Source organism: Scleropages formosus, chromosome 13 (assembly GCF_900964775.1).
Source record: "Scleropages formosus chromosome 13, fSclFor1.1, whole genome shotgun sequence".
In the NCBI taxonomy this organism is placed as follows: Eukaryota; Metazoa; Chordata; class Actinopteri; order Osteoglossiformes; family Osteoglossidae; genus Scleropages; species Scleropages formosus.
The window spans coordinates 20,022,511-20,048,749 of NC_041818.1; the positions used below are offsets into that span (position 1 = coordinate 20,022,511).

At 43.8% G+C, this 26,239-nt stretch overlaps 1 protein-coding gene across 1 annotated transcript; it reads left to right on the top strand.

Moving 5' to 3' along the window:
• Nucleotides 1-17,181: 17,181 nt before the first annotated feature.
• On the top strand, nt 17,182-19,457 carry adra2db (adrenergic, alpha-2D-, receptor b). Its single transcript, XM_018756348.2, has one exon. It carries the CDS (start codon nt 17,726-17,728, stop codon nt 18,974-18,976), a length of 1,251 nt encoding a protein of 416 aa, XP_018611864.2. The 5' UTR covers nt 17,182-17,725; the 3' UTR covers nt 18,977-19,457.
• Nucleotides 19,458-26,239: the final 6,782 nt, after the last annotated feature.

Below are 26,239 nucleotides of genomic sequence, written 5' to 3' on the forward strand. Positions count from 1 at the left end.
CACATGCGCCGTAAAAACTGCATCACAAACCAGCACAAAGGCATCCGCAAAGACTATAATTACTTTTTAAAAGACATTGATGAGGACAGAATTAGCGGCCTCGTGAGAGGTGCAATGCGCTTGAGGAGGAAACTGTTGTTGGCACACAGTGACTCATGCCTGAGTCACCCTAGTTGACAGAGAAACTCATAAAAATTTCCTCGCCTCTCGACTTTAAAATTGATCACAGAAAAATTGTCCCACCTCATCACTTGCGTCCAATGGCCAAAGGATACAATTGTCCCTAATTCCTGGTTATGATGACTGAGACACGCGGCTGGAGGTTTAATAGTGTAGCGCAAGCTATTTACAAATAGGTGCTATTTTTCTGTTTTTGTTAATGTTGGCTTCAAAACTGACCTGTTTAACATCACTGCAACAACATAGGAAGCTATTTTTGTTCAAAAAACTTGGTGAAATCCTCAGTAAGTGATATTTAAATTTTACATTTACATTATTCATTTTACATTTACATTACAATTTTCATTTATTCATTTCGACCACACATGTAAAAGCATTAAAATTTTGTTTAAAAAACTAAGGTTTTTCTTAGATTTTAAACTCTTGGTGGTTGGTTTTGAAAAGGAGCACGAAAAAATGTGTGTTAAAGCAATGAGTGTTAAAATGTGTCCCCAAAAATTGCGTGGTATTTTACACACACAAACATAAATGCCTGGTTTATATACAGACATCAGACATACATATCTTGAGATCAGAAGCATCCCTTTCTCATGTCACATACATCTTTTTTTTTGGGGGGGGCATGGGAAATAAGAGTTTCTCACTAGAAAGTGGAATAGTATTGCATGCAGAAGCACTGCAGCCTTACAGTATTTGCATGTTCTCAATATGTCCATGAGCGTTTCTTCCCATAGTCAAAAGATATGGAAGACAGGTATATTTATATTCATATTCATTTATATATACACACACACACACACACACACACACACCATCTGAAACCACTTGTCCCATATGGGGTTGCAGGGAGCCGGAGCCTAACCCATCAACACAAGGTGAAAGTCTCGAGGGGGAGGGGACACACCCAGGGCAGGACGCCAGTCCATCGCAAGGCACCCCAAGCAGGACTTGAGTCCCAGACCCACTGGAGAGCAGGACCTGGTCCAACCCACTGCACCACTGTGCCCCCATTTATGTTTACATTTACACACACACACACACACATTTTCAGAACCGCTTGTCCCATAGGGGGTCACGGGGGACCGGAGCCTACCCGGCAACACAAGGCGTAAGGCCAGAGGGGGAGGGAACACACCCAGGACGGGACGCCAGTCCGCCGCAAGGCACCCCAAGCGGGACTCGAACCCCAGACCCACCGGACAGCAGGACTGCGGTCCAACCCACTGCACCACCGCGCCCCCTCTGTTTACATTTACATTTACATTTATTTATTTAGCAGACGCTTTTATCCAAAGTGACTTCCAGTGAACTCTATGTAGTGTTATCAGCCCACAGACCTTATTCACCAAGGTGACTTACACTGCTAGATACTTTACTTACGCTGAGTCACTCATCCATACACCAGTGGAACACATTATCTCTGGGTCACTCACAAACACACTCTCTCTGTGTCACAGGTACATAGACATTGTCTCTTTTTATGTGAGTGGGTGTCAGTTTGTGCTCCAAAATGACTTACTATCCCTCCAGAGTTGGATGTAGTTTTGTGCCCAGTGTTGCTGTTACCAGGTACAGAACACGAGGACAGCCACCAAGGGAGAGGCTTGTTTGTAACAAGTTCTTTAGCGCAAAACTCAGTCCATAGTCCCTCTGAAGTTGTTTCATTTCAAAAATGACTAAGAGGTGCACTAACCATTAATTTGCTAAGCAAATGCTTGGTCATAATATTGTAATGAGCAAAAAATAAAAAAAAACAGCTGGAAAGTAGAGATGATAAGTCAGAGAGTTCATATGGAACGACAGCAAAATAATATGGTCCAGAGCCTTAAATGAATGTGTGTTGGATACCATCTCAAAACATCATTTCTGGAGAAATGCTTCAGATAATCTTCAGCAATTAGTATTAGTCTTGGTTGTAGAAGTGCACATAACAAGAAATTCTCAACCTAGACCAAAAGCCATATACAGTATATGTATATATGACCATTTTTGAACCTAGAAATGAACTTTGGGAATGCTAGTGCCTTGCACCTTAAGGAATAAGAATTTCTCTGCTTTCTTGAACACAATAGTGGGTTTCAGCTGTGCTAATACAATGACAAAAATTTTTCTGCTATTACGACCATTACCATTTGGGTTTACCATTAGGATACATGGCTGCTGACAATGAGGCTTTGCAGTCATATATGAATAATAAATTATAAATCAGTCATTTCAAGCAGTAGTAGCCATTTGCAAAATTAGTAATGTCTTGGCTATGTTTTTAAATTAGTTTAAGGGTACCTTGAAAATCAATTCTTTCAAAAACATGGACATTTCTGGGAGATTCTAAATTTAGGATTTAGGAGTTATAGTGTATATATACTATTTTTTTTACAGTGATAGTGTAGTGGTAAGATCGCTGCCTTTCACCTGGGAAACTGGGGTTTGAATTCCAGTCATGGCCTACCTCCAGTAGGGGGTCCTTAGGCAAGACCTCCTTATGCTTGGCTCTGCCTACCTCGGATATGAGAGCGAAGCAAACAAAGAGAGTCATGCTGCCTCAGATGTTGCCTGGATTAACAAAGTCTGTGCCAGATGTTGGGGAACCAGGACATACTGATGATAAGTGGGCTACTGGAACTAGAACAAGGCATGCATGGACAAGAGATGAGAATAGGGAACTACAATGCTACTACACAAGTAATCCCAGTGAAAGGGGTTACATGAAGAGGATGTGGGACCTATGGCCTGATAATCTGCCTCTGCACAACATGGAAGCTGCTCTTGGGTATCATAGCAGCTAAGATGAACAGGCATATGGCTCAATACATGAGTGGGGGCCAGAAAGGAATTGGTAGAAACACCAGAGGAGCAAAACACCAGCCACTGGTAGACAGAACAGTCAGTCGAGACTGCAAGACCAGACAGACCAACCTGTGCACCGCCTGGATTGACTACAAAAAAGCCTATGACTCAATGCCTCACTCATGGATCCTGGAATGCTTAGAACTATACAAGATCAACAGGACACTAAGAGCCTTCATCAGGAACTCAATGGGGCAGTGGAAAACAACCCTAGAGGCCAACTCCAAGAAAATTGCACAAGTCACCATCAAGTGCGGCATCTACCAAGGAGATGCATTGTCCCCACTGCTGTTCTGCATAGGCCTGAACCCCCTCAGCCAGATCATCACCAAGACTGGCTACGGATACTGACTACGGAACGGAGTAAACATCAGTCACCTCCTCTACATGGATGACATCAAGCTGTATGCCAAGAGTGAACGAGACATCGATTCCCTGATCTACAGCAATGACATTGGAATGTCATTCGGATTGGATAAGTATAGACGGATGGTAACAAAGAGAGGGAAGGTAGTCAGAACTGAGGGGATTGTACTACCAGAAGGCAACATAGCAGATGTTGAGGACAGCTACAAGTACTTTGGAATCCCGCAGGCGCATGGGAATCATGAAGAGGCTGCAAGGAAAGCAGCAACTGCCAAATACCTGCAGAGAGTAAGGCAAGTCCTGAGAAGTCATCTGAATGGGAAGAACAAAGTCCGGGCTATCAACACCTATGCCCTGCTGGCATAATAAGCTGGCCAAAAGAGGAGATAGAAGCCACTGACATCAAGACAAGGAAGCTCCTGACAATGCATGGAGGGTTTCACCCCAAATCCAGCACCCTGAGGCTATACGCTAAGCGGAAAGAAGGAGGCCGAGGACTAGTGAGCGTCAGAGCCACTATCCAGGATGAAACAACAAAGATCCTTGACTACATCAGGAAGATGGCCCCGACTGATGAGATGCTTAGTGAATACCTCAGGCACCAGAAACCCGAGAAGGAGGACGAGGAAGAACAGGAACTGTCATGGAAGGACAAACCCCTACACGGTATGTACCACCGGCAGATTGAAGAAGTGGCTGATATCGAAAAATCATACCAGTGGCTGGACAAAGCTGGACTGAAAGACAGCACAGAGGCACTAATCATAGCAGCACAGGAACAAGCTCTAAGTACAAGATCAATAGAGGCCGGGGTCTACCTCACCAGGCAGGACCCCAGGTGCAGGCTGTGCAAAGATGCCCCTGAGACAATCCAGCACATAACAGCAGGGTGTAAGATGCTAGCAGGCAAGGCATACATGGAACGCCATAACCAAGTGGCTGGCATAGTGTACAGGAACATCTGTGCCGAGTATGGGCTGGAAGTCCCAGGATCAAAGTGGGATACACCCCCAAGGGTGGTCGAGAATGACCAAGCTAAGATCCTGTGGGACTTCCAGATCCAGACTGAAAAACTGGTAATGGCTAACCAACCGAACATAGTAGTGGTGGACAAACAGAGGAAGAAAGTCGTAGTGATAGATGTCGCCATCCCAAGCGATGGCAACATCAGAAAGAAAGAACATGAGAAGCTTGAGAAATACCAAGGACTGAAAGAGGAGCTAGAAAAGATGTGGAAGGTGAAGGCAACAGTGGTCCCCGTGGTAATCGGAACACTTGGGGCTGTGACCCCTAAGCTGGGAGAGTGGCTCCAGCAGATCCCGGAAACAACATCCGAGATCTCTGTCCAGAAGAGCGCGGTCCTAGGAACAGCTAAGATACTGCGCAGAACCCTCAAGCTCCCAGCCCTCTGGTAGAGGACCCGAGCTTGAAGGAGTAAGACCGCCCGCAAAAAGGGGACAAGTGGGGAATTTTTTTTTTTTTTTACACATATATACTACATGACTACACACACACACACACTGCCTGAAGCCACTTGTCCCAAGGGGGGTCACAGTGAACCAGAGTCTAACCCAGCAACACAGGGTGCAGGGCTGGAGGGGGAGGGGACACACCCAGGATGGGACACCAGTCCCATTGCAAGGCACCCCAAGCAGGACTCAAATCCAGCAGAGAGAAGGACCCAGTCAAACCCCCTGTGCCACCACACCCCCTAACTCATTTGATCAATTTCTAACTCATTTGATCAATTTCATACTCTGAATAACACACAATAACATAATGCATGTTTTGTGTCACAAATGAACAGCACATTATACAATAAATCCAGAATGTATAGATTATAAAATCAAAACTTGTATGTTTTGAAATTAGACTCCTTTTAGGTGTGTGAAATGATTACTTTGACTGCAATGATGCAATTCAATGGTCATTAACCCACCACCACTGCGCTCACAATACAAAGGTTCAAAGCATCTCTTCAAACTGAATATACAACAAAAGCACATATGGTTCAGCACATTCAAACCCTGAGAAGACTGGAAACAAAAAATATGTGAAATTTCACCCTTAAGACCAAATGCAGTGTCCGGGTGAAGGAATACAAATCCGATGAATGATTACAGTTCTCAGGTTCATAAGCAATTACAGTCGTGTTGAAACTCTTCATATTACATTTAAACTTTTAAATTAAGTCTGGTGTGTTAACCAGTATAGTGATGGATGAAAAGATTATTTACCATTGCCTGGAGGGCTGCGGTGGCACAGCTGGCTTTCCCAGGTCCTGCTCTTTGGTGGGACTGGGGTTCAGGTCCTGCTTGGGGTGCCTTGCAATGGACTGGTGTCCTGTCCTGGGTGTGTCCTCTGCACCCTGTGTTGCTGAGTTAGGCTCTGGTTCGCCGTGACCCCTTACTCAGGACAAGCGGTTTCAGCCAGCGTGTGTATAGCTTTGGCTAAGCTTGATCTCCACCCGAGTTTCAGAACAGCAGAGAAATAAATAAATAGAATGAGCTCTAAAAAGAAATGTGTTTTTGAATTCTGTCAACAGTGGCAGGCCACATAAACTTAATGACTGAAATCTAATGCAAAACGGATCATTTTGACTCCTATTTTACCTTACATTATTCTCAGTTAATGAAGAAAAATGACAGAACGTAAGCTCAGTTCTGTTTTTCATGCCGTAGGTGGTAGCTTTCCTTCACCTGAAGGCTCGGAGCAGCGATGAGATAAAGAAGTTGAACACAGTGAGTCCAATGTTTTTTTAATGGAAATCTCTGAAAGGCTTTTCATTTCAGATACAATTTATTAAAAAACGAGTGGCAACTTTTTAATACCCTGGGCATCAACCAGCTGACTGCTTAGGATGCTTTTTGTGTGTCTTTGAGTGACCTGCTAGCACGTTTGTGGATAATCGCATTGGCTGAACATCACAGAGTTGTATAAACAGTGGCTCCCACATGAATGTTCCTTGTATAAACAGAGCCTATTTACATATTAGGCTGTCTGTCATCTGTCTCAGGACAACTGTCAACTCCCGTGTCACGCCACTCTGCTTTGTTGAACTTGTTGGGCTGTCCTGCGAACCTTGTGCTGCGCACATTTTTCAAAGCATGGTACTATTTTTAAAGCGGCTATTATGTGAAGTCCCTTCCCGCTTGCAAGCGGTGACATTTCTAAATCCATGCAGCAGAATACGAAAAGGGTACAAGTGCCTGTGCCTGCTGGTTTGGGATTATGACGTCATTGTGGGCTTGCATCATGTGTCCTACGAGAAGAGATTATGGAAAATCTTACTTCTAAGCAGAGCGGGCTTATTAACTGGCTCTATGACTTCCTTAACAGTTTTAATGCGTTAAGGCGGGCAGATCTACCGGGTAGTAGGGGCATGTAGCCCCAAGGCTGGGTCTTGAGGGGGCTGTCAACAATCTCACAAGGGTACTGCTGGAGCTCCCTTTACCCAACCGCCTGGGAGTTATCCAGGCATGTGTTTAGTGCGCGCCTGACCCCTTGACCCCTTGAGCACGGGCTGTTTTCAAATGCAGCTGGGATCTATGAATAATTTAACACCTCTCTTTGAGTGCCCATGTGTTTGTCAAGCTGTCTTTTTTTAAATTTTATTAACAGCCTGCTGGACAGCTCAAACAACATTAACACGGGTCTGAAGCAGTCGCAGAGCTGTTGGTAACTGCCATCCGCAACACAGATTAATTAGTGTACATGTGAATCCAAGCACTGCCATACCCTTGACATATCACAGTATAATCAAAGTGCTATTTTAATTCTATTGCTTTGGACATCTGTGCAAAAGTCCTCCACGCCTCGGGGGTGGAGATGCCCTCCTCTCAGTGACCTCCGCTGCCAGCGGAGGAGCAGGGATGACCGTGTGGGACCTTAACACCATCCTGTGACACAGCAAACGGCTGAAACCCTGGCACGGAGACCCGCGCTTAGCTAGAAAGCTATAACACATAGCTGCCTCTAGTGACCCTCGTTGGACACTGTGCACATGGCTGTTGGTACCCAGATTCTCAGTTATGTAACTATGGAGGCAAAAGGAATGCTAGAATGATAGTCGCATAATGGATACCTTCCACCTAATAAGCTTGCTTCATTTCATATTTGTCTCATCCTCCTGAACTTTTCTCAAGCAGTTGTCAAACACGGACCTTTGCCTTTTCAAGGGGAAACTGCTCATTTCTGAGCAGGGAAGTGCCTCTGCAGGGACTCTGTGGTGCTCCGTTTTTGTTATGGGCAATCCATTCAGGGACATGGAAAGCCAGAACATGGCTATTCTTCTTCTTCTTTTTCTTCTTCTTCTCCCCCCCTGTGGGCGTCTAGCATTTCATCAGTGTGTCACATTAAGTGGGTAGTTTATCTTACGCTATGTCTCATGTGATAAACAGCTGAAAGTCATTAACACCTTTGCCGCCTCTTCAGGCTATGACGTGGACCAACGGGATGAAAGGAGAAGACATTGTCTGTGTTGAATGGACATTGATTATGGAATCTGTCCTGGGATTTGAGGTGGCACGGTTAGTAGCGCTGCTGTCTCACAGCACCTGGGTGGTGGGAGGGAAAGGACATGGGTTTGATCCCAACTTAGTTTGTATGGAGTTTATATGTTCTCCCCGTGTCTACGTGGGTTTCTTCTGGGTGCTCCAGTTTCCTCCCACACTCCAAAAATGTGCTGTTCAGGTTCCCCCATAGTGTGTGAGTGACAAAGAGAGAGTTTGTGTTCCACTGATGTATGGATGAGTGACCCAGTGTAAGTAGTGTATCTTAGCAGTATAAGTCACTGTGGTGAATAAGGTGTGTGGGCTGATAACACTACATAGAGTTCATTGGAAGTCGCTTTGGAGAAAAGGTTCTGCTAAATAAATAAATGTAAATTTGATCAGTACATGAACAACACTCGAGCACTGACAGTGGATTAATGGATTAAATACACCCAGACATATTCAGAAGGGGCAGGGGTGAGTTGGTGGTGGGGTGCGAGCTTGACATTGTAATAGCTGCTGCTCAGAGTCACAGATGGCCTGTAATTACAGTCCACGCTTAGAGTGTACTCACACTTGGTGTTACCATGGACCTACTTCATGCAGTTTCCTTCACTGGTCAGCTACAGTTGACCTCCTATTGAATGCAGATGATTTCATTTCCTTTTCTTAAACTTAAGCACACAGGAATTCCTTTCATCATTTTACCAGGCCACTATAATAACCCCAGAGCTGACCGAGGATCAATCTTTCCTCAAGACAGACCGGTTATGGATATCCAGGAGCTGAATTTTTCTCATCTGAATCTCATTTCTTTCACTCCTTTGTTTTGTACGTTCAGGCTGTCTGCTTCTTGATACAATTGTAGTCACTATCAATAAGCTCTGTCACTATAAAAAGTTTTTTTCAGCAGTCTGGAGGAATTCAGAGCAGCAACGCTTTCTTATCTTTATGCAGTTTCACCCTCAATGATCTCTTTGTAAACGGTGAGATGCTAAGAAGATATTAGGATATGCTATTGAGAAAGTGGGACATTAAGTTGTAATAAGGACTGAGGATATCTTTTCTGGTAGGGATCTCATGTGGTCTCAAATCTTAACCACAAGGACAAGAATAAGCATTACGAGCTCCTGTCTAGGGCAGAAACAAGGAACGCACACACAAGGCAATCAAAGTCACAGGAAGAGACCTCTGTTCGGAGCTTGGTCAGAACCTGTCAGTGTACAAGAGGAGCACGGCACCAAGGAGAGAAACTGAAAGCAATTTCTCCTTATTAGCTGTACCTGGGAGTGACGTTCACTTCACCGGATGGGAAGCTGCCCCATGAGCTGTTTGATTTGCCATCTATCTGCCAATATTTGTCAGAGGTTAATGAAGGAACAGAGAGTGCAGACTGAGAACGGGGGGTGTGAAAAAGAGCGGGGCTAATGGTGTAGGCTGCCCTCCTACAGGTTGTGATGAGAGAAGAACACTGCCATTGTTCTTCAGCATCAAGCCAAAAAGTGGAAAGTCCTTTGCTCCTGTACTTCAACTTATTCCTTTCATGTCTACCTTTCCATTATGGCAGTCATGAGAAGACATCACTCCTAGACTCTGATCAAGGCACCAACAGCAGAGAAGTCATAACAGCTGAGCAAAGATGCCATTTGTAAAAATGAGTACCATGTACATGAGAAATCCCCGTTAGTCCTATGGACTCTTTGCTAAGGATTCTTTAGAGGTTTTGTACTAAACCATATCGGAAAATGACAATATCCATAGGCAGTGCAGTGACCTCATGGGCTGCTACAGATTCTGAAATGGAGAAATGAACAGCATGCAATTAGACCTAGAAAACAGGACTAGATGTGCGTCTAAATTTTGTCAGCAAGACCCAGACAGTGATGAAAAGGCCACCTGCTATCAGCAGGGAGGGTCACAACGTTCAAAAGAGGACTATGATGACGCCGATCTGCCGCTCCAGAGAAGTGAGCATGGATCAACTCAACCCCGTTACTCCTTCCAGCGGAACAGAAACATTACGCACATGGACACCGTTGACCCTGCAGGGTTCTGGAACCCGTGGCTTATTTGTCTCTTTGCCCTCGTGGAATGTGACATCATTGGGTAATTATAGACTGCAAAGTGTGCATTACCATGGAGATAGTCTTGGTGATGGGGGATTGCTGAGTGGCTACTGATTTTCCACCCAGACCCTCTATTATTCACTCATTCACAGAGCTACTCTGTTCCCCATCCTCCCATCCACAGTGTCCATAATATCCCTCCCGTTTCTTCCTGTCTCTCTTTCATACTTTTACCATCCTTCTTACTTTGCCAGTCTCTGAACCGCACTGAGAGTTCAGCGTGCCCTGCCAGACTTCACCCTATGTTCCTTTTCCTGCTCTAGGGCTTCTCCATCAGTTTCCTGACAGGTATGTTTCCTGTGCTCGTATGTGTCAGTCAAGCAAGACCCTCCTTTTTTAAATAATAAGTTCCTCTGATAGCCATTATCAAGGAATCCTGGCTCACATTTAATTTATTTAAACTCCTATCTCCAAGGCAACATACAATACCTGGATTGTAGACAGAGCTTACGAGGGCTGACCACACATAAAGCTGGGTCATTCTTGCTGGAGCAGTTAAGAGCAATTTCCTTATTTTGATTCCAAGGTGATGGCTCTAACCATTATGACACCTGCTGCTGGTTTATAAAGACCTTTGTACAGCTCTGGACAGTGACCGCAGGTCTCCTAAGAGAAAGCACAGTTTCCAATTTGCTGTCAGTCAAGTGTCCTTGTAATCACCAGAAGAACACTCCAGAAGGCTGACTGTCAGTTCAATAAGCCAACTGTCACGCACAATACAAAACCCCATTGAAGCCAATTTAGAGTTTTATATTTGAAATGACTGCAAATATTAGGATAAGAGCTCCTCAGAGCAGAATTATCTTGAAAAATATGTAGAGCTTGTGTTTCCGTAGATTAAATATTCTGCTGCTTTCCTGTCGCCTCCTATATTTTCGCTGTGAGCCCGTCTGTTTAAATGTTGCTTACAGCCTTTCAACAGAGAAGATGAAGATTCAACATACAGATAAAATATTTACAACATTTTTTTCATTGTAACTGTCCAAAGGGGTTAATTAAAATTTTTCTTGCTCTTTGTACTGTTGTTATTAGCCTCTGCCAGGCTTTTGGGATATTATCAAGGGTTTAAACAAACTGAGTAACCCTGATATCCAAACTTCTTTCCATCCAAGACCATATTGGTGATGCTGGTTAGAGGATTTAGAAAGAATGTGAGCCCACTTTCTTTTTTCTCTGCCCCACCCCTTGGCTTCACACAAAATCACAAGCGTTTGGTTCAGTAAAGGCTTGTTTGTTTTACATGATATTTAAGTTTTTCAGGTTGGTCATAACCAAACACATAGACATTTCTGATTATGTTAGCTGGAAATGATACTGTAACACGGAGAAAACAAATGTGCTTTTTTAAGCAAGAGCTGTCAACAACTCGGTGAAAAGGGCTTTGTACAGATATGTTCTCAGGGTATGCCAAGCCACTGATTCATACATATTTCAAACAGGCCTTAGTTATAACATGTTAGCCTTTGAAGTGTGGAAAGTTCTTTCATTCTAACCTTTTTAAGGGTATGTACACAAATATGCAATTATTAACTCATTCTTTTTTTGTGCTCATTACCATGCAACTTTTAGAGCTGGAATTCTAGTGGGCAAGTGCAGAAGTCTGTTCTTTAGGTTCAATAAAGGCACTGGGAGAAGCACGAAATGCAACGAATACTGGAGCGCCTGTGCACCTGCTGTTTTTGCACCCTCATGATCTTCCCGCTCTAAATAATTCAGGTTAGTCTGCAGCATGTAATGTTCTGAAACAAGCCAAGGCTGATGGAAGCAAAGGTGTACTACAGAGGAGATGGTTGGAAAAAGGGAAATTCGACTTCTCTAAAGCTTCTTTGCCATGGTGTAATGGTGTTAAACCTGAAAATGTGCCAAACTGGAGCCTGTAGGATGACCAGATGCAGGGTGGCTTTCTGGACAGCCTGAGGACATTGTCACATCCGCAGCACAGGTCTTTAATCACCATGACCCCAGACTGCAGAATTCCACACAGCCATGCAGGCCATCACCAACAGCTATTTTTGGCAATAAGGAGTCAATACTTCAGAGAGCAAGATCTCCAGAGTCCAGAGCTAGTCATAGCCTCGAACCCAGGGGCCAAAGACATCAACCTATAGACATTGGAACATGTTCTAAGAGTGGTGCTTGCTTCCTGCTCATCAGACAGATCTATGGGACCAAGTGTCATGCCACTAGACAGGTCTTGTCACTTTGAACATACTGCATTGTATTTGCACACTGGCAAGGCTCTAAGGAAAGTAAACATTCCTAAGATCTCCGCTAAGCCTAAAAGAAAACAACCGCATTTGGATATTGGGCCGCCATGCCAGTTTTTGCATGTTTGTATTTACGGTTTGCTGAAAAAGTTTGAAGTAAACACGTTGCCATCTCATCAGAAGGAAAACAAATGGTACAGTGGCAGGTTTTTTTTTTTTTTACAAAAGTGTTGCAACATGTGGCATTGGGCTAAGAGTCAGATGAATGCAGGAAAATATGATAGAGTCTCCTGTCTTTCCATAAGTGACCCCAGCTGAACATTACCGCAGTAACACTGTCCGATTCCAAATGTATACAGTGTTAGCAAAAGGTACGAGTACAAATGGAGAACCTGGGAAAGGCTTGTATTGGGGGAACTGGACGGAAGTGTGAAACCAAAGCAATTCACAAGTGTCCTTCATCTCCGGGAACTGCTGCAGAAGAGCTGGGAGGACTTTCACCTCCCAAACTTCTTGACTGCGTGCATTCAAACTTATGACTGGTACTTTATATGTATATTTAAACCTAAAACCTGTCTGTAAGATGTGGGTATCTACTTAAGAAAACTCTAGCTATTATGAGTAATCTTATTCATAGGTACTCCTTCATCACTCTCCATGGAATTTCCTTCAGTTTGCAGTACTATGGTTATAAGCTCAGTTTCTGGAGTAGATTCCACCCCTGCCACTAAAAGGTATTAGCACAGCATTTGTGTTAATAATTCCTACAAATGTATGTATTGTGATGGTGAAGAACTGCTTGAAGGTGACGTTGTCATGCCCTCCCTGCAAGTGCGAAATCTCGTAATCTGAGAGGTCTCGTTTTTATCACCTCGTTCCTGGAGATGTCAGGTGCCACATGCAGATAACCGTCAAAAGGCTGAAAAATAATGACTACCGGTTTAAAAAAGTACCGAGCAAATGTCGCGTAGAAACCGAGACAGTGGGATACAGACATGGGGGGGGCGGGCGGTTGAGACCGAAAACAACAAGTAGCACGGAAAGATAGAGTGGGAGAGAGAGACACTCCGCTTTAATGAACAAGCCATTAAATGAGAGTGTCAGTGCCAACGACCAGTTTGCCAGTGCACCCCCTTCACTGTTCGACAATTTTGCATTTCATCCTCGGATCGGTTTGACAGAGTATGTCATTTCTATCGTGACACGGTACTGCATCCCAGGCCTAATTTGCCAGACAAATAGCTTCAGCAGAATAAGAACAAGCTTTCCCCTACAGGGTTCAGCTCCTCTGATTACATTGGATTAACACTGATTTATAACATCGTTCGGGTGTCCAGTAGGATTTACATTTTACTGACAATAAGGAAAAAAATGTACACTAATTTATGATAATGGAGCGGCAGTGTGTAAGACCAAGAACGCCGCGTTTTTGAGGTTCGGCCGGAGCAGATAAGGCTTGCGGTTTGACGTCAGGGTCCAGCCGCATCACCGAATCTCTTGTGTAATATTCATTTTGGGATTAAAAAAATTGTCCATCCTATAATAAATTTAATCTGGCAGATGAAGACTGAGAGTTTTAAATTCCACATTTACTTAACACAAAGCAATTTTCAGCAAGTTTGCCTAAAAACCTTCCCTCTCAGTTCATTTCTGCTGTTTACTATGCAGATGTACTGTCTGGGTTGATTTAAAATCAACAGTGTAAATCCTGCATCTGGTCTGCAGAGCTAATTTTTTTTTTTTTTTTTTGAATTACTGGAAATTCTAGAGCTTTTCAGAGATGACCCTGCGGGGGTAATGATAGGATAGCTACCGTCCGATCTGAGTTGTCAGTCCTGATGTTGTGGCCCATGGCACTTTGCATCATTTAATTGAGCTCGGAGATGGATTTCCCGGAGGCAGGAGGATAAACGCAGCGCACGTTTCCGTTGCTGCGGTCTCCTTACACTGTTAATCCATTTCCGTTGGCTCCTGTGTGGTCTTTGCTGGAGATAAAGGGGGAAAAAAGTTTCTTGGCGCTTGAGAAAAAGGTGATAGACGCCTGAAACCGTCAGCTCGCTCAGGGGTGTATTCTCTCACCCCAGGAAGGTGTGAGGTGTGTAACAGGGTCAGGCTTACGCAACTCAACCTGTCAAGAAACAAAGCACCAACAAGACACAAAACACCTACAGTATGCCAGCCTGGCAGGCACAAAAGGGAACTTATTGCACTCTGTTGTGTCACACTGACTGTTCGATTCTGGAACCTTCTGTGGCAGTCCTCTTCAATTCTCTTTTCTTAAGGCGAAAATTATTTTGAGGTGTCAAGTCTGATTGAGACCCTTTCTGTCGATAGGGACTGAGGAGCTGAGGGCTAGGTGCTAACCCAAGGCAGACAGCTCTTTACAGCTCCAAGCTCTGCAGCAGGAGCTGTCAGTGCCGAAATTGCTGGAAGGAGCACACCTACATATAGGGAAGGTGTTTGGCTTCATACATACTGTACTTTCCAGCGATGAGTAGTCTTGTTCCTCCTTCGTCTCCCCGTGGGTCCAGATAAACTGTGGACTATGACAACATACACACTGAACTTGGAGTGATACAAATAATTTGCATTTTCTCTCCACAAGGGTGATGCAGAAATTTTTAAGATGTTTCATACTACAGGCAGTTTTGCATTTCTGGACGTGGATTTGTAACCTGAAGGTTGCTGGTTCAAGTCCCCATCTTCACTTCCTCTGTAGTACCCTGGAGCAAGCGTGGATCCAGAAAAGTACCCAGCAGTGTAAATGGGCCGTACACTGCGAGGTGTTTTGGATAAAAGGGTAACCGAAACATAAATTATATATAAGAACATGGTGTTACCTAACTCTAACTCCAGCGGATCTCCCCAAAACAACGAGCAGAAACTGGACAGCATACAAAGAAGCTCAATGTTTTTTACAGAGGCAGCATAGCTACCCGGTGGCGCACTTCCCTTACTTTCTGACCTGTTTTGATTTGTTTCGGCTATCCTTTGCCTTACTTTGCATTATAATGACTGAAGTGATTGCTATAGAAGGACACAAGGCTGTTATTATCTTATTCTGGATATTAACATGTCAGGTAAGTGTGGGCAGGGCATTCATCTGGCTGACTGGTGAGCCATTTAAATGCGGAATGCTAAAGTGGATAATGAGGACCCTCTGGCTTGGTGGAAGCCATTAATATCTAATCAAACTGCAAGAGCTCCCACGAGGCTCGGCCAGCGCAGCCGTTCGACAAGCACTAGTCTGGTCTCGGGGCTTGAGGTCATGGAGCTGAGAATTCCCAGGTTTGCTCTCGGCAATAGTCTGCCACGAGAAGAAGGGCGTAGGTCGGCCAGGGTACCAAGGCTCACTGCATGGTGATCCCCCTCCTGGGAGCACCAGGCATCCATAAGCACTCATATCATAGTATCTGCTGCTCCACTAATAGCCCTTGGCTTGACTGGAGTTTGAAGTGGAGAAAAACAGACTTCCTTTTCTCACTGCTTCCTGACACTTATGGTAAGTGGTATGGTGGTATGGTGGCACAGCGAGTAGTGCTGCTGTCTCACAGCACCTGGGTGGTGCGAGAGAACGTGGGTTCGATCCCTGCTCAGTCTGAGTGGAGTTTGCACGTTCTTGCCGTGTCTGTGTGGGTTTTCTCCAGGTGCTCTGGTTTCCTCCCACAGTCCAAAGACCTGCTGTTCCAGTTCATCCATAGTGTGTGAGTGAAAGAGAGTGTGTTCCACTGATGTATGGATGAGTGACCCAGTGTAAGTAGTGTATCTAGCAGTGTAAGTCACCGCGGTGAATAAGGTGTGTGGGCTAGTAACACATAGTATCCATTGTAAGTTGCTTTGGAGAAAAGTGTCTGCTAAGTGAATAAAGGTAATGCATAAATGTAAGGTGAAGGCTTGTAGCTAAACCTCATTTGAGGTGACTTACCTGGAAAAGAAATGCCATTCAGCTTTACAACCAGCACACTTGTTACCATTAACATTTGTCCATCGATGATCATTAACTTCTTGTCTAGTCCAGGGTCACAATGGTCTGGAGCCTAGGCTGGCAGTGTAGGGTTTGAGGGCGGGTACACTCTAGACAGGATGCCACTTTGTCGCAGGGCATTACACACACCTTTGACTCACAAAGTCAGTTTTAGGTACCATTCACCTGAAAAATGTGTCATTGGACTGTGGGCAGCGACTCACATTTAAATTTATTTATTCAGATGCTTTTCTCCAAAGTGACTTCCAATGAACTCTATGTAGTGTTATCAGCCCACACACCTTATTCACCGCAGTGACTTACACTGCTAGATACACTACTTACACTGGGTCACTCATCCATCCATCAGTGGAACACATGCTCTCTCTCACTCACACACTATGAAGGCATTCACACACGAACATGAATAGAACATGCAAACACCACACAGATGGAGTCAGATTCAAACCCACATCCAAACTGACAGCCCACTGAGGCACCAGTGCTCCCTGCTGTGCCACCCATCCCAGCCTTCACCAACATAGTTAATTGCAATTTCTCAGACTTTCCCTATCAATGTCAGAATAAAAGCAACACAAGGATGTGTCAAGCATTACTTTAAAGACGAGTCATTGCACTTGACACCTGCACTTGATATCACAGCATCAATTAATTTTCATCTGACTGATTCCATCATAGAATTGCTCATCAACCTGTCGCTCTTTCTTATTACTCGCCACAAGGTTCCTCTGTTGAGTTGAACGGTTATTGCTCCCCTCTTGTGTAGGACCCCCCCCCCCCCCCCCCAACTGGGTTTAATTTAAATATCATTTCCAAGCAGTAAGAAAAGCAGAAGCTTCATCCCAGATCCAAGGATGAAGGTTCAACCTGATCTCAAAGCTCTCGCACCACATCCTCTTTGTTTCTCACTCTCTCTCTCTCTCCGTTAAGCAATAGGCTGGACCTGAGAATGATGTCACTCACTCGACTCCCACGAGCCTGAACACTCCGCTAACAGTGTATGGCCAGGAGTGTGATCGGCCCCACGAACAGTGAGTGGACAGGACGCGCAAGGGTCAAGATAGAGAAAAAAAGTCGGTAAAAAGACACAAGGAAGGGAGACACCAGGATAAGGAGAAACAGCCGCCCGTCTTTTGGTAAAAAAAAAAAAGAAAAGAATGAGAGAGAAGAGGAAAAGTATACGGGAACTCCTTTTCGGAACTTGTGAAGATGAAGAGAGGCTGGGAGCCGCGCGTGACGACGCCCCGCAGCGGGACCGCGTGAGAGCGCTCGCGCAAGGGCTCCGAGGGGCACGGCGCGCGCGGGTGCCGGTGCGGCGTCCTCTTCTTCTTGCGTAAAGCGCACTTTTCCTGCGCGGGGTCCGCGCGCGTTCTGCGCGCTATTCGCTTTTGAATTTGAATTGAAGATCGCACATGATTTTTTCGGAGACGCTGCCGCGTTTAATGGCGGTGCGCGCGCGCGCAGGGGGGAGACCGCGTGGAGAGCGGGAGGAACAATAAATAACCGCAAAATGTGTCCAGGATGGAAGTGACCCAGCTCATAGTGACCGCGGCCAACTCCTCGAACAGCTCCAACAGCTCGAACCCGCGCCCCCTGCCCCACTCGCACGCGGCGGCGGCGCTCATCATCCTCGTGGTCACCATCATCATCCTGGTGACCATCGTGGGCAACGTGCTGGTGGTGGTGGCCGTGTTCACGAGCCGCGCGCTGCGCGCCCCCCAGAACCTCTTCCTGGTGTCGCTGGCGTCCGCGGACATCCTCGTGGCCACGCTGGTCATCCCCTTCTCTCTGGCCAACGAGGTCATGGGCTACTGGTACTTCGGGAGCAAGTGGTGCGCCTTCTACCTGGCGCTGGACGTCCTCTTCTGCACCTCCTCCATCGTGCACCTGTGCGCCATCAGCCTGGACCGCTACTGGTCCGTGACCAAAGCGGTGAGCTACAACATGAAGCGGACACCGCGCAGGATCAAGTGCATGATCGCCGTGGTGTGGGTCATCTCAGCCGTCATATCTTTCCCCCCGCTCATTATGACTAAGCACGACGAGCAGGAGTGCCTGCTCAACAACGAGACGTGGTACATCCTCTCCTCGTGCCTGGTGTCCTTCTTCGCCCCCGGCGTGATCATGATCCTGGTGTACTGTAAGATCTACAGGGTGGCCAAGCAGCGCTCCTCCACGGTGTTCGTGGCCAAGAACGGGCTGGAGAGGCAGCCCTCGCAGTCGGAGACGTGCTTCGTGCGCAAGGTGGACAAGCTGGAGACGGAGAGTCCGAGCAGCCAGAGCTCCGGGAGCAACCAGCGCCAGGAGGAGCTGGACGACATCGACCTGGAGGAGAGCTGCGGCTCCGAGAGCAAACCGCGGAACTCGCGCTTCTCCAAGAGGAGGAGAGCCGAGGGGGGCGACTGCTGCCCCAAACAGAACTGCCGCCTCTCCTGGGCTTCGAACCGAGCCTCGCAGGTCTTCCAGGAGCAGAAGGCTAGGCAGCAGTCCATATCCAAGACCAAAGTTGCGCAGATGCGGGAGAAGCGCTTCACCTTCGTGCTGGCCGTGGTCATGGGGGTCTTCGTGCTCTGCTGGTTCCCCTTCTTCTTCACGTACAGCCTGCACGCCATCTGCAGGGAGAGCTGCACCATCCCGGACGCGCTCTTCAACCTCTTCTTCTGGATCGGATACTGTAACAGTTCCGTGAACCCCATCATCTACACCATCTTCAACAGGGATTTCCGGAAGGCCTTTAAGAAGATCATATGCAGGGCTGCGAAGCGCACCTAGCACCGTGTTCACCACCAAGGGAAGGAAGGGCTGCGAACTTCACGACCGGATCGGCACCGGATCGGCACCGGGCCGGCGGGGACTGTGTTCCGAACCTAGGACCGCGTTCAGCATCCAGGAGCGTGTCTTGTAAGGCTGTGCTCAGTCGCTTATGTTACCATCGCGGCTCTGTGCCCTTAATAATTAATTTCAATGTGTCCTTCTGAAAAATGTAAATATTTTCTGGGTCGGAACTATGAGAATAATAAAAAACGGACATGCCAAGTTCTGCACATAATATGCGTCACATTAAAGCCATTAAAAGAGTTATTGGACACTTGGGTCCACTGAGTCCCTAAGGATTAAGAGGTCAGAGAAACTTCAAGAAGGTTCTCGCTGTTCGATCACATGAATGGAAAGCATTTGTTCTCTAAAATGTTTACACGTTGGTACATGTTTTATGTATTTGGGTGTTACACTGAGATAAACTGCGCAGCTTTTTCAGGCGAACTTCAAACAATAAACTAAGTTGTTTTCTTTTTTCTAATATACTGCGTTAAGCATTTATTTATTATTTATTGCAGCATAACGCGACAGAAGGAGGGAGGATAATCATGTGTGATAAAAATGCAATTATTTATTTTTTTTGCGTATTTGCATAATAAATACGTAATTTGCACTGTGCACTCATATTTTTACTGAACTTTTCAAAGATAGAAAGAATTTTAAAAGAATAAACATTAACTTCATGTTACTTAGGTCCCCAGAGCAAATTCTGTACTTGTATCACTTGGCGATACTTTTTTGTCGAGCGCAAAAACAGAGACTGATGATGGATTCATATTTCCGGAGGTTAAATAATCGCTACTGCATTACACTATGTATCCCCTAGATGTTAATAATCACATTTCTATATAATATACCAATCAATAAATGAAAAAAAAAAAAAAGCCGATGGCAAATTTATGCAAATAAGACATTATTTAAACGTTTTGCGCTGTGATTCCCAGCACGTCCCTCTTGTTTCGGAGTGTAACACAAATGACATTGTATCAGTGATATACTTTGATCGACGGGCTCAGGGATCACTATTAGAAATCGTCAGTTAAATCAAACAGATTAATCAAGGAAAGTTAATAATTTACGTAGCGTTTAAGTAATTAATCGAGAGCTTTTTGGTTGCTCAACATGATGGATCATCAGGCTTGATTAGAAAATATAATAATATTAAAACAACTCCTGTGTGGATGTGTCAGAAGAGGCTAAGATGCATAATTTGTCATCTATGGTTATCAGCTGACGTTAATTTACAAACCCGCTATTTATTCATCACTTGATCTCTGTTCTGCTATATCTTCATTACCTCGATGCACAACATGACACCTCAGTTTAAACAGTTTCATTTTGTCAAGTTTTTTTTTTTTTTTTCCTTTTCTGAAAATGCCTTATTGTTAATGACAGTTTGGTATAAATGACTGAACACAAGGATATTCTTACATGTCTTTACATTTATGATTTAATTTGCGCTAATTTTTTTTTAGTGCTGCTTAATTGACTACTCTGTGGCTTTTGTGTTCTGTTTACTGTGAGCGACAGGTTTCTGTCTGCTGTGCCATTGGGATTTTGACTAAACATAGGGAAATAACTATTCCTTTGACAAAACTGGCTATCGGATACTTTACGCTGTTAATTTTTTTTTTTTAGTTTTGTATGTGATTGCATAAAATGGCCAAAATGCATTGACACATGTAGTGTAATCGAACAGAACATTTCCCTTAAATGTTTTTTTTTTCCTTTATCTCAGTTTTTTTTTGTAAGAAATCCAGCCAGTAAACCCCTCAAGTCCAGTATTTTGCTTCAGATTCACTGAAACTAAAAATGAGTTAAATTATTGATCAATTGTGTAATTTAGCACAGTCCTGATGGCATTCTGCTGCACTTTTCTAGGGCAGATGTTCTGCTGAAGTCTGACCAAGTGCTATGCTTAGGTTTCTAACTGACAGGTAGGACGTAAACCTGTCATGCATCGCAATAGTATCTGAACCCAAGGAGATATTAGGAGATGTTCTGTAGGGGGTTAGAAGAACTTATAGGTTAACTGGAATGACCCCATCAATAGTTTGCTATCCTTGGTGCTGAAAGCCCCCTCTCACCGTTTAGGAACCCCACAGATTCCACCCCACCCCCTTGCTCAAGGCATGATCTCAGTCTCAGTGCAACAGTACCCAACTGCTTTGGGCTCACTTTGTGTTTCCACCAGAGGACAAAGAATCTCTTCACGAAGAAGTCAGAGAAATTGCATAGAGAACGTAAGGTGATAAACGGCAGAGGCTTATGTTTCAGATAGAAATAGATGTTTTGTTGCCAGCGTTATTGTGAAAAGCATAAAACCTCTCAATACAGAGATAAAGTGGTAGCAGATTAAAGGCAAAGAACTGCTCCAAGGGCTGAAATTGAAGAATAACAGAAACCAAAATGTGCAGACGGTCTTTAGAACTTATGAGACCTAATAATAACAGATGAAATTGAAAAGTCAAATGAGATGAGGTAAAGCTGGCAAAGTAATGTCTATAATATTTTGTTACTTACCGTGTTTCATGCTGTGCCGGATAACCGTAGCTGGGATTGAAAACGGAGTCCTCTCCTGTAAGAATACTTTGTCGTTTTTTTAGGGGAAGGAAGCTTAGTCCTACGCTTAACAGAAAGTCATCTTTCAGACATCACTGAGTTAATTCATGGCACAACCTTGGGGAATTTTCTGTCCTGAGAGTCTGCCACGCTTACTTGGATTAATGTGAAAGTATGACATTTGACTTAGTTTGTAATAACACTGACAGAAGGCAGTTTAGACTGATACAGCTTTTTTTTGGTCTTGCAGCTTCTGTGGACTGTTATCAGTTTTGTTAAATAGATGTATAACCTGTGCTTATGGCACAAAATGCTTTCATTTATTTTTTTTATGGTTATCCATGCACTATATATATTTGTTCATGATTGCTGCAATTCTTACCCAAATAAGAGAATCTATTTTGCCTACAACCTACTGATTCTATCATTAAATCTTGAAAGATCTGTATTCAGCGCACATTATAAAACTTCATATATCTCAGTAAAGTGTGTAAAATGTGTGTGGGAATGTGGCTGTTTGTGTGTGTGCCTGTGTGTAGGGGGTGTCTGAGATGAGCAAAGCTTTGTTCACGCCAGTGATGGGCTTCGTAAATGAAAGACAGCCAGCGGGTCTTGACAGTGCAATTGCGGAGGTAGCGCTCTAGAGGGTGGGAAATGGGGAGTGGGGTTGGGGGAGGGGGGGTGTTGGCAGGAAGAGGTGCTCCTGCACTATTGTAGCTACTGCGCTGCATAGGATGACGTGGCCCAAAGGGGTACACGCCATGTGAGAAGCTGAGAAACGCAGAGGACATGGGAAGTGCAATATCTTACCAGAACTATTGTCCTGGGGTAAAAGGGGTAATGAGTACATATAATATTTTTAGCATGAATGGAATTTCTCCAAAGCCTTCCTGTGGCTAGAATTGGCCCAGTGCCTGTGACACAAAGCTGGATGTCCGAAGGGTTCCAGCACATGAGAAAAGCAAGACCTTCACATCCTTCAGATCCTTTAGATTACAGAGGTAGTAGTATTAGCAGGGTTCTATATGATCTGGAGCAGGTTCTTAGAAAAGTTCAAGGTCAGATAGTCCATATTCCTAGATAAGGGATAGAAACGTAGTGCAGTCTCATGACTTGTCAAATTAAAAAAGAGTAAAAAGACAGCTGAAATAACTAAATAACTGTATTTGAGTAAACTGTGGAAAGTTTAGTACCGATCATGCAATGCAAGCTCAACTGGACATATGCGTTGCTCAAAACATTTTCATGTCATTGCATTTCATCTCAATAACTGCAAACAGTCATGACTTGAATTCATTAATGGATTCTCTTTGGAAGAGCGACAAGCTTCACATTCTTGTGATTATTATTTAATCTGTGTCAGATTTTGACATTGATCCTTTGGGCAAGACATGCAGAATGAAAGGACGTCAGACGCCATTGTTTTCTCAGCTCCAGGAGCTTACCGAGTCAAGAAGGTTGTTGCCTTGTCAGAAAGTGTTGTCTATTATTTGGAATTAGATGTCCGGGAATGCCTTATTCAATCTGTTTTTACTCTAAGATGAAGTCTGTCCTACATATTAAAATATCAGGGACTAAATAACTCTCTCAAAGTAGATTTTATTCTGCAAATTTAAATTTGTACTGTCAACAATCACAAAAGTGCGGGACATTTTTTACAGGGCTGTCGGAAGTTGGTCCAGCTGTTCAGTGACCTGGTTTTTGAAAGACATGAAATCACCCCGTTTTCCTTCAAAGAAGTCAAACAACTGTCTGCAAGAAGAAAACAGACTTATTTTATCAGCAAGATGACCAGGGGGCACTGGCATCCTTGGATTCATGACTGTAACATTTTGTTCCTACTAAAGCACCCTTCTGACAAGGTTTCTTGGTTTCAGCAAAGGATGGAAATGTTCAGCAGAAAAGAATTTCAGCTGCACTAACCCCGAATGTAGTCCTGGATAGTTTCATATCAAAAACTGAATCTCTGAGCAGCGCTGCAACATTATTCAGTTCACTAACATAGTTGCACTATTTGAAAGCCCAGAAAAAGTTAACATAAATAAAACAGTTTTCCAGATATTAAAGTTTAAAATTCGCATTTATATTTCTACATTATTATTAAGTTACACATCTATGGCACTATTAAGATTAGGCAGATAATAACATGTGATGAGACCATAAAACAGAAAGTGTGCCAGTTCAATAAATGTGACCAGAATCATTAAATATACTAATCATAAATGTACCAGTCATTAGAAAGCAATAAGTTAGAAATGAATACAGCAAATAAAGAATGAAACCAGACTTATTTTCCAAGGTTTCTAGGAACACATGCAGCGTTTGAGCCATGTTTATATCTGCTTCGGCAGACGTCCACTTCTAATCCAGCCTCCACATGCTCCTGCTGTTCACCAGGAGTCTGGGCTGGTTTGTGCCTTGGATCCCTCTCGGGCTGGCAGGATGAAGAGCTCAGCTGTGCTGTCACACATCTCCACACTCAGAGTCATTGCAGCAATGGTGGAGTGAATCAAACCCACAGATTCCTCTCAGCTGGCACCTGCAAAAACCAGTGCCTTGTTAGCAAGAGGTAATTCGAGGCCACGGCAAAGGGTTTTCAGTATTTTAGACCTGAAATCCCAACAATGGGGCTAGATGCCCTTCATAGGAGGAACGAAAACTCAATGAAAAGGATTATGTTCACATGACAAAAACGGGTAAACTTATACAATTACGTACATTTTCCTGACTGATCAGTAGTTTAAAAGAGATTATATGGTCCAAAACAACCATGTCTGCCCTTCTTGCTAAATGTGTATACAATATATAGGGAGAAATAGCTGCCATTAGCTTTGTGGCCTGAACTTACTTGCAACAGGTGACTGGAGAGAAGGTGGACCACCTTGAGGACAGGATCATCTCCAGCAGGTCAGTAAAACCCAATAGTACTCTGTATATTTCTCTGAGATGTATGTCACTTTGGAGAAAAGCATGTGTTAAATGAGTAAATGTAAATGTAAAATGTTATGTATAGGAATATGGAGTCAAATAGCAGTTAGTAAGGCTCCAGACAAAAGCTCAACCCAGTTCTCATCTTTTTATCATTTTTGAAAAGGATTATTAACTCTTTTGATATGACAGTAAAAATTTTAAGTGCAGGTTTTCAAGGCGCGTCAAATGCTTCTGTGATGTTATAAAGATGTGTGCTGTAATATAGAAAGTTGTACCTGGAAGAAAATGCATGGAACTGTCACATATTCTATATTTTACATATTCTATGTGTTATTCATATTTATTTGTAGCTCTTACACCATAAAACAAGTATAGCTGAAATAAAGCAGACAATGTTAAATCCAATGAGAAATAACTTATGTGCTTGATTTGACGGAAAATAAATTTTGCATTTCAGATTCAACTTATTTTCAATTCCTCATCTTCCACTACTTCAGTTGCACCTTCTCAAACTTCTAGACATTTTGGCATCTTTCTCCTTTCTAATCAGTCATCCACTGATGCCTGGACTGAAACCCACTCACACTCCTGTGGTCTCCCCTGATCTCCTCTCATTTGTCACTTCAATAATCAATATATCCTGTTCAGCAGGTTATTTTGCACATTTTGGAAAGCACTAATCATGCCACTTGAATCACTCCTTTGTCTTTTTCTGAATGTTCAATAATTTGTTCTGCACTATGTTTTTTTCTCATTTTTCTCTGAAAATCTCAACAAGCTGGGCTTCAAAATGGAGAATTCAGGTACGTTATCCGTCCTGTTCTCTGTGTGGATCTTAAACATTTTTTTGTAGGATTAACCCTTCATAATAAAATCTTTGTGTCTGTAATAGAAAATAGCTGTCCTTGACAATGTATCTGGGGGGTGTCTCTACTGTACAGGTGTGCTTCAAGGTTCCATCCTTGGGGCTCTCCTCTTTACTTTCTGATACCTCTAATTAGTATGACAAGGGCATCAGGATGTTCACCAAGTACATTTTAAGGAAGGCATTAGAAATGGTAAAATAACTGTGGATAATTGAACATGTCATTTCAACAGAAAACTATATAATGAGATACACTAGAGTCAGAATGTTGCAGAATATTAATTGCTGTCAGACAGCACGCATTTTCACAGCTTAATTTTTAAAATAATCTATTCCAGAGTGTAATTGTTTTTCACAAGTTTCCCTTCAGGGCATGCAAGTATCAGTTTGGACCCCTGGCTGGGCATCTCCTGTACTTGTACTTGTTCACCACACATTTTACTGGCCAGTGTACAGTGACTGATGTGGCTGTCTGATATACCTTCTAGAATGTCACCTCTTAGGATTGCAATAAGTTCCACTTTATTTGGAGGAAGGGCAGACCTTTTTCGTAAGTTAGCAGTCCTTGAATGTTAATCTAACCTAGGACAAGCCTTTATTTCTTAATTTATCTAAATTAGGCTATTACTGAAGAGCCTTACACATTAAGATCAGCACACACCAGCAAACTGAACTTTAATAGGACTTCTATCTGGATACAATCCTGGAGAAGGGTTGTTGGACCATATAATAATTTATTTGTTCTAATTTTTGTAAATTATTGAATTTCAAACCAACCCTCCGATTTGTTTAAAAAAACATCTCAAAGCCATGTAGTTGCTGTCATGTTCAGAAATAATGGCCCATTTACTATATGGCTT

Coding starts and splice junctions, on each gene's coding strand:
- adra2db (XM_018756348.2), top strand. CDS start 17,726: ATGGAAGTGACCCAGCTCATAGTGACCGCGGCCAACTCCTCGAACAGC.